At 44.2% G+C, this 9,370-nt stretch overlaps 1 protein-coding gene across 1 annotated transcript in view; it reads left to right on the top strand.

Moving 5' to 3' along the window:
• Window positions 1-435: 435 nt before the first annotated feature.
• The window catches only part of ZNHIT6 (zinc finger HIT-type containing 6), a 33,118-nt gene continuing 24,183 nt past the window's right edge, over window positions 436-9,370 (top strand). The window contains exons 1-5 of the mRNA XM_084266393.1: window positions 436-514; window positions 1,992-2,057; window positions 2,144-2,250; window positions 2,333-2,418; window positions 3,760-3,863. Of these exons, the coding sequence (XP_084122519.1) occupies window positions 447-514; window positions 1,992-2,057; window positions 2,144-2,250; window positions 2,333-2,418; window positions 3,760-3,863 (431 nt within the window). The 5' untranslated portion in view covers window positions 436-446. The remainder of the gene's footprint in view (window positions 515-1,991; window positions 2,058-2,143; window positions 2,251-2,332; window positions 2,419-3,759; window positions 3,864-9,370) is intronic.

The following is a 9,370-nucleotide window of genomic DNA, read 5'->3' as shown; positions in this document are numbered from 1 at the left end:
TGGAGCTCCTGCAGCCGTTTGCAGATCTCCGACAAGTCTGTCTCCCAATGTTAACAATGCCTGTATTCTGCTGATACTTTTTTATGGTTTCTGAGGAGCTCATCTACTTCATTACCTGTAACACTAGAGCAAGTCCTGACCCAGATTACCAGGGTCTTTATCAGAATCCTTTTATCCCTCTTCCTTTGGGCGGTGGTTTTTTTGTGGCTAAAAACCCATTAAAGCCTCCCCGGGCAGGGCTCTTTCAAACCGCCCCGAGCAGGCGGGATAAAGCCTGAAGGGCACAGGCCTCTCCTCAGCGCCTCAGCCGGGCCAGCACGGCCCCTTCCCGGGCACGGCGGGATAGAGCCGCTGCCACCCGCGGGCCGCCAGGCGGCGCCGCCGCCCAGGAAAGGGCCCAGCCCGGCCCCGTCGAGCACCGCGTGGGTAGGCGGCGCCGCGCAGCCATGGCGGAGCAGGACGGGCCTGCGAGCCCTCGGCGGCCGTCGAGCGGGCGGAAGATGTCCTTGCAGAGGTAGGAGCAAGGGTGGGGTGCGGGAGCGCCCTCAGGTCTCCTGCAGAGCCTCGCCGCCGGCTGGGCTGCGGGAACGCCTCCCTCGGGCTCCGCGAAATCTCGGGGCTGACGAAGGGAAAGGCTGCGCCGGCCTGTCCGCATGTAGCGCCGTGGGGCGGGCCGGGTCGGGCTAGGCCGGGCTTGGCATGGCCTGGCCTCCGCTCCCCAGCTGGCTTCCCGCGGTGCCCGGCGTAGCTGCATCCTGCCCCGCAGCCCTCGCGGCTTCTCGTTTCTCCTCCGCACGTTTGGCGAGGAGTCGCTCTCTGCGCTGGGACTTGCTGCCTTGGTACGAGGCAGCGAGCGAGGGGGTTGCGCGGGGCGCGTTTGGTCCGAGGCGGCGGCCTCGGCTTTATCCTGCGGCCCGGGTCCGCGCGCGGGTCTGTCGGCTTTCTCTCCAGCGTCGCAGCTGAGCGAACGAGCTCCGGGCAGTGGCGGTACTGAAGGAGAAACCCGAGTCACGGTTCAGAGTCACTCCTGTTTGTTTCGCCCTGCGTGGAACGCTGTTGGGATGTTGTTACAGTGCTTCGTGCGGCCAGCGTTCAGAGCCGCCTCCCCGTCGGGAGATGGTACTGCTGAGCTGGCCTCATCGCGCTGCCAGCAGCAGCCAGCGCCGTGGGCGCAGGGGGGAGAGGTTTTGAGGTTTACTTTGTCTTCTGGTAGTTGACAGTGGTGGGTTTGTGCCATTCTTGAGAACATCACCGATGTGCAGGACGTTGATTTCCCCCCTTGGTTGTTGAGTCAAAATAAACAAAAAGTGACAGTTATTTCAGTTAATGTATCAAGAACCTTTTCCTAAGAATAGGGGGGAAACCTGCTGTAATAGCCTAGCTAAAAAGCAGAGGAGTCTAGAGGAATTTTACTGAGATAGTATTTGTTACCTGTGTTCATAAGGCTTACCTTTAAAGTGAACTTTATGGTTTGTATTGCTAACAGCCAGGAGAACTTCTGCTGACCGTATTGCAGTGTTTTTTTCTGTTTCATTGAAAAAGTGGGATGCAGTGTTCAGGTGTTACTGTGAGTTCTCATCATGTATTTTCCATCTGCCTAAAACTGTGAGCATTGTAAGGCAGCACGGTATGGTACAGATTACAGGTGATGTAAATGGAGAAAAGAACTGATATACCCAGGCCACAAAGCATAAACTGATGCCTCACTACTCTGTAGTTAGAACAGACTTTTTCTTTAAAGCTTCTATGTTGTCTTTTATTATAGGTAAGACCTCTGTATGTGTTTGGAGATATTCCCTATAGCTTGCGTTATTTGACAGCTGCTTTACCTAATCCTGAGTATTTATGTTTTCTCTTCTTTCAGGGTTCAGATAACTATTCCTGGAAATGCCGATAGGTGGCATTGTGCCTGGTTGTTGAGCAGGCACCATCCCCGGCCAGGCAGGCATAAAGATGTTGCTTTATTAAGAGATGCTTTTTACTTCTTCCAGGTGTGAAACATGTAGCAAAGAGGAAGCTAAGTACAGATGTCCACGGTGCATGAAATATTCGTGCAGGTATCTGTCTGAATTAAACTCTTTTGAGTTTTTTCCCCACTCGTGCTGAATGTGGCATGTTAATGTCTTTCTTTTTGTCATTTCAGCCTGTTGTGTGTAAAGAAGCATAAGCTTGCACTGAGCTGTAATGGAGTCAGGGATAAGACAGCGTTTATTTCTGTAAATGAATTTACTGACTTGAACCTTTTGAGTGGTAAGACTATTCCCTGGGCTGTTTTCAAGTTAATTGTTTTTCCTTAGTACTATATTTTACCTTGTTCTTTTTTTACTTTCAGATTATCGTTTCCTGGAAGATGTCGGAAGGACAGCTGATGCTGCTGCTCGACATCCTACTATGCATACTCCAGCAACAAAAAAACTTGTAAGTTTTTAATTAGCCACTCAGTCTGTTGGACATGGAGTTGCCTGCCTTTGAATTCCCACTGAGTCAGTCCCAGTCCGAATTTCAGAGCTGATACCTCTCTGAGAGGTATGAATGACCCTCAATGTTAGAGACAGAAGACAAAGGAAGGTTCTGGGTTTGTGCAATAATAATATTGATGGCTATGTCCAGTTGCTTAAAAGGCTGGATTGCTAAAGTTGTATGTATTTAGCGTTGATATGTGGCCACCCTTGCTGTTTAATGGTAAAAGGGGGTTAAGTAAACTTAAATGTCTCCTTCCACCTTCATAACTTTTTAAATTTTTATGTACAAAATTCTCAGGTAAATAGTGGATTTATTAATTGCCTAAAGAGTATTGCATACTTCCCCATCTACCAAAGGAATGCACCTAAAGTTCTGCAAAGAATAAATCTAAGCAGCAATGAAGTAAAAGCCAGCCTTGTAAGTGTGAAAGGGGATTTTTGTTGAAAGTTCTCCAATTACCATAAAGTATTAATGAGATCACAGAAATGTATGGCATTCCTGAAAGTCCTGGGATGATAAACTGCAATGACCAAAAAGGGAAAGAAACAAAACAAGACAACATCAACACAAAGCACATCCCAAAAACCCACAATGCACTCCAAAGTACTTTAAGTCATTGACAAGTCACAGACAGCTATCAGGGCCATGTTTTTTCTAGTCTTGTGATTGTGTTAAATACAGGACAAAACACTGTTGGAGAGAACATGTTAATGACAAAGTAAACATAGAAGACCCCAGCTTTTCTTCAAGCTGAAGTGATACTCTCTGTGTGTGTGCATGGTACTTATCACCATGTCTTGAAAACATGCTGAAGAAGGTGAGATGCTACACAGGTAACAGGTTTTAGGGTAGGGCACAAGGCACTTTATGGGATGACATCCATATTACTACATTCAGGTCAGAATGTGTCAGAGTGACTGAGGTAATGCTTGTGCATCCCTTCTGCTAGTGGGGTTGCAGCCCAAAAATAGCTCTCTTGGTAGTATTGCACCCACAATGGCTGGCTGTGCTTTCATGGTACCTCAAAGAACATTTACTATGAACAGGTCATGCGTATGTTGTTTTTTTAACCATGGAAAAACTTCAAATGAAAATGTTTTGTAAAGTTTCTAGGCTTACTTTCTTAACCTTTCATTCATGATGGATTTTTTTTAAAGGCAAAGAAACTACTTCGTTAAATGTGTCCTTTTCTATAATCTTCTCATAATTCTGGTCAGCACTACTCTTGCATTGTTCAACTTCCAGGGTTTGAATATATGATCCCAGATTTTTTTAATTGTTTTTATTTTTTGCTAGTTATTCTGCTTGAGAAACAAAGCTCGGAAGTGTAATATTGACCTGAGAACTCTGCCTGTTGGATTTACAAAAAGAAGAGAAAATTCAACCACCTTCAATTGCATGTGAGCCTCTAGTTGGTTACAGTCACCAGCATTTTGTTTTCACTGAATGCATAATGATGAGAATGTAAATGCATACTAATATGTTTGCTTTTAAAATGTTAGATGCATTATTAGGTTTACTACTTCATGCTGCAGGTTTTTATTTCTTCAGGGTCTTTGAGCTCAGCTTAACATCTTAAGCAATTCATGCTTTGTTTTGAAATACACCAACATTGAGTAACAGGAGGAAGAATTAATACTGAGTTTTGTTGCTGGAAAAAAAAAACACTTCTTTTAAGGTTTGTGATAGAGGATTGATGTAGAATGATTGCAAAAATCCCTCCTTTTCTAAGGCTGACAAAGTCTGAAGAGGTGCTTCCCACAGAGTTCTCTGTTATGTGCCGTGTTAGGAGTTGCTGTGTTAAGAGAGGTGGGTGCTTGGCACAGCACAGCTGCAGACAGAAGTATAGGAATTCAGGAAAAAAAGGTAAAAAGACTTTAAATGTTCTTCCCTTAAACCACTCTTTGGGGTTTCTCTGATATCCAGAGTTTGAATTTAAAGTATTTTCACAGTAAAAATAAATGACAAAGTTATCTCATTAAGGCAGGAAATGGGACCGGCGTTCGGCTCAGTGATCTGCTGAGCGTGAATATAAATGCTCTGAGCTGCTCCCAGGAGCCAGCTGTGCCAGCCACCCCGATGGCTCTTCCGCTTGTTTGTATCGTGGGCTTAGTTCTGCTGGTGAGCTCAGCTGTGAGGGGGCATTTTTCCCAGGGTGCCAGTAGATGCACAAGTGAAGAGGGTGGGTGGGCGTGCAGCTGGGTCCTGACTGTGTGCCAGGTCTCTCTGGCAGAGCTATCCCCAGCCTGAAAGGCTGGCCAGCTTTTGCCCAGGTCACTTCTCTTCTGGGCAAAAGTGTAGTTGGCTGGTTTTGTAAATATCTTAATTTTTAGCAGAGCATAGAAGGCATAACCGTTTGAAGTTACATATTTTAATCAGCACTGCTAGAGAAAACCGAGGGTAAACCAGTGGAAAGACAGGGAATTTGGGGGCATTTTCTCCTCCCTCTACCCCAAATTATAGACATCAGTGAGGCTCTCCCCTCAGAATGGACCAGGTGGTAGCCCCAGAGCTTGTAGGTGTTAGTCATATGAGCAGAGGCTGTCTCCTTCTGCACTGACTTTCTCTTCCTTGGCCATATGCTCTACTTTTTACAAGTATCTTGTGCTAACTTCATGCTGTTGAAGTGTTTTAGGCTTAGAGCAGAGTTTTAACTTCACTGGGGAATTTCCTTAATGTTGTGGATAAAGCAGCATAAACACCTTTAAAGAGCACAGAGTAAGGACTAGTCTTCAAGAGTCACAGCAAATGCAGAAAGCCTGGGGATGCTGGGATCAGTAGCTGGGAGAAGGACAGAAGAACAGAAAAGGCACAGATACAGGGACATTTGACACTATTGGGAAGATCCTGGGTGTGGTACAGTGCTGTGCTGATGGAAATTGGCTTTCATGTACAGCTTTTTTCCATATTTTTTTTTCTGTGGAAAGCCTTTTTGGGTACATGCTGAAGTGTAGCTTGCGTTGGGAACAAATTAATCTTTGAGCAGATTACACTTTCACATGTATCATATGCTTTATGTTGTTTAACAGAAGCAGATTTAAAAACTAAAAGCATGGGGCAAGGAAGGTAACTTACTGGCAAACAGGCATGGAGGTGTTTCACAGGCTGGCTGGGAGAATGCCTTACTGGTTTGTCACTCGCAAAGTCCTGGGGTATATTTTCTGTTCTTAAGAGGAGAGGAAATAACCTTCTCTTTCCTGTATATGCTGTCCAGTGGTATGGAGTATGCTCAGTGACCATGGACGTGTCTCCTCTCTTCTGCTGTTGCTGTTCCTCACAAGAAACAGGCTGTTTAAATCCAGTGAGGCAGGTTAAAAATTAGTCTGTTTGGGTTTTGGGTTTTTTTGTTAGTTTGCTTTTAATTGGTAAGTTTTCTTTACTTTTCTTAAATGGGTTCCTGAGGAATCAAACATCAGGTTCAACTGAACCTGTGAGTATCAGCCACTTAACACCAGCCCCACATGACTTCATGAAACCATAACGCTGTGTTGAATATTACATGCATGTGGGGTAGAGCTGTGCCAATGCTTGCGTTATACAAGCTGAACACCTGACTGACTGTGGTCAGGGTCTGATGTGTCTGCTCTCCTGTAGACCCAAACCTCTTCTCATGCTGCTTGGCAGTGGAGATCTGTAGAGGGGCTACTCCAGAAGGTAGAGGTTGGAAGCTGCTCAGCATATGTTTGGAAAGTTGAGAACAGTCTTCTCTGATGTCCTCTTCACTCTCTCCAGGCAAGCCAAGCTGTTAGGCTGTACAAGTCAGGAATGATGAGAGTAATCCAAAACTCGGAAGTACAAGATGTGTTCTTGTGTCATCCCCTGCCCCGCCAGCTCTGGAGGACAGAGCGGTGGTTGTTCGGATGTGTTAACCAGGCTCTTTGTTTCCTGGTTTCTGTTAGTTTGCTAAATTTGGTGTTGTGAAAGCATACGTGCCAATGCTGGGCAACACATGGATTAGACTAACTTGTAATACTGAATATCTACATAATAGATATTATTAATGGATATGAATATCTACATAATGTAATCAGTGGAGTCTGAGTCCAATTAGCCAACTTGTGAGACATCTGACTTAGGGATGGTTTAGGATGCCTTGTTGACAAATTATTTTTAATGTGCTGCTTCACCCCACCTTTCCTGTGGTGGCCCTGTTTTGCAATAGAAGTGATATGTCCCCTTCTAGAGGTGTGCTGCGTGGAGTTGAGGTGGTCTGTTGGCATAGGGAGCCTTTGGGAAAGCAGTGGAGAATGGGACCAGCGCTGGGGCAGCAACTGGGGAGCTCCAGTGAGCAGTGCAAGTGGAAAGAGGGGAGGGAGCTTGCAACTCCGTAGCTTATGGTTCCCTGGCAGGAGATGGTAACAGTGGTGAGATGCTCAAACGGGGCAGTGCGTCTCCTTCAGCTCTGCAGTCTGTGCTGCCTTGCTCCCACCCTTCCTGCTGCTTAAGCTGTCATCTCCACCCAGCTTCCTCTCTGCTGTGTTTCACAGCGCCTCCCAGACAAAATCCTTTTTACCTCTCCTCCCCACCGAGAGGGGCCAGAGGGCTAGTCTCCTCCCTGATGGCAGGCAGGCAGCTTGGGAACATTTGATCAGATGGGGGCAGGGGGAGAAGGAGAAATCTTTCTCATTATGTGTTGTCTTTGATTTAATTCTGAGAATATATATAGTGTGGAGATTTGGAATTAGCATCAGTTGAGGTCATTAGTGTTCAGAAGCTACTTTGAGGTACAACTGAAAGCTCTAAAATGTCAACTCTAGTCCTTAGCTAGGTAGGTATAATTAATATTAAGTGTTTGAAGTGTTGCTGATCTTCAGAATTTACCAAGAAGCAATCTGAGATGGGTTTGGGGCTAATACTACAGTGCTGGAGCTGTTAAACTTTAATTTAGCTGTTACTTAGTGCATAGTTTTACTTGCTCTCTAGGACATGGCAAAGTAAGATCCCAGGCAAAGGAATGCCATTCTGAAGTGATCAAAGAGCAGAACGTTCATGCATTTCAGCAAACCAGTAGCTTTTTTTCTTGTTTTAGCAACTGAAATGTTGCATTCTCATAGTGAATCTGATGGAAATTTTATTTGCTGAAGTTAAGAGAGGACAGCAGTTTTATTCTTTAAAGATTATTACAGTTTGAGTTACTCAGCCTTGACAGGGTCTCTCTTACTTACACAGGACTCTCAGATCAGGCCTGGCATGTTTGATTATTGCAACATGTTTGGTTAGTAACATCTCCTGCTGTTGGGAGGCCCCTTGGTAGAAAGCCCTATGTGTTAGAAAGGAAGCACGCTTCAGTTTCTTCACAGATTGGCTCACTGTTTACTGCAACTAGGAAACATCAGCTTTTAGTAGAAACAGTTCCATCTTAGTGTTCAACAGTTTTACACTTTAATCAAGGAATTAGCTTTAATTAGTTTCTAGAAATTGTTGCTTGCTGTTGTTCGAAGTCAATTTGACACTAAGAACAGAGAGTCTGGAGGGAGCAGGGAGGATGAAATCATTTACCTCTGCGTTCTTTAATTTTTTATTGTTCTAATCCAGAAGAGAATCGAGTCACTCACTTGGACTGAATCTTAATTTTAATTACTTAAGGAAGTTGAGAAGGGCATCATTATCCAAAGGTATAGGTAACGAACACACATTATTTCAGTTAAACTTCAGGGCATTAGGTGAGAGTACTGAGTATTGTCAGATTGAAGGATAACTGGTCTGTTATTAAACTTCTTTATGTCCTTTTTATCTCTTTTATCAGTTCATAATAACATAGACATGACATACTACAGTATTTGTGCTTTGATGTATAGTGTCCTGTATATTATTTTTTAAACAATTTTAAAATATTAGTTGCTAAATAGAAGCAAAGGCATCAGTGAATCACTGCCTCTGACAAGCTGGCAGTGAAGTACTTCTGCAGAGCCAGAACTGCAATTGATGTCTTAAGATTACTTGGAATTTTTTTGTCAATAGATGTTTTATTCTACACACACATATTTTAAAACGTTTTATGTACATCAAACCTTCTACTGCAATCCAGGCAAAATTGACTGTTCAGAGGAAAGCTAGGTAAGAAAGTTAAGCTTTATGGGATATTCCATAAATCTTTTAAGAATTACATAAACATTCTGCCAAGGCACTTAACTGGCATGTCCAAGCCCAGAATCCCTTGTAGATCTGTCCTTTAATTCCCAGCAGCTCTACTACCTACATCTGCAGTACTTGGAGCATCTCCCAAGGTACTGCATTACTTATAAAAAGATGATGAGAATTTTTGCAGTTGTCCTGACAGCTACCTGGAGGTAAGAGCCACTTTGTGTACTGCTGCTGTCTTTGTAACATCAGAAATAAAGATCTTTCTCTTGTTGCTGTGAAAAATTTGAAAATCATTTGCATGTAGTTCTGTGAAAACTGCAGTTGATTATAGAAAGTAATGTTTTTGAAGTTTCAGGAAAAATGAGAGGCAATTAACTTTGCTTTAGAACAACAGTAATTGCAGAACAGCCTGTGCAGTTCTGAACGTAACATCTCATACAGGGGAAGAGGTGCTTGGCTTCTCTTTTTCCCTCTGATCAGCTTCCATGCTTCTGAAGTAGCCAAAATAGGATGTGAAGCCAAGCAATGCAGGGCTGGGCTACGATGCCGCTTTTACTGACATCAGGGATGTGCTTGTGCCTCATCCAGCTCTCTGCTGTTCGGTAGTTTTATAGTCAGTGCCTTGGCATTCCAGCAGGCAGCGGAGTGGCACGGAACACTTCATGCAGCGACCGGTTACTCAACTGCAGATGACTTACTCAATTAAGCATTTTCATTTAGAAAACGAACATAGTACATGTCACTTGTATTTGAAGGAAATACTACTCCAGTGAGCCATAATGGAAAATGAAGTCAGTGAGATCTGGAGCCAGGATATCTAATT

The sequence above is a fragment of the Gallinula chloropus genome (genome assembly GCF_964237585.1).
Source record: "Gallinula chloropus genome assembly, chromosome: 6".
NCBI classification, from domain to species: Eukaryota; Metazoa; Chordata; class Aves; order Gruiformes; family Rallidae; genus Gallinula; species Gallinula chloropus.
This window is presented reverse-complemented; position numbering and strand designations above follow the sequence as displayed.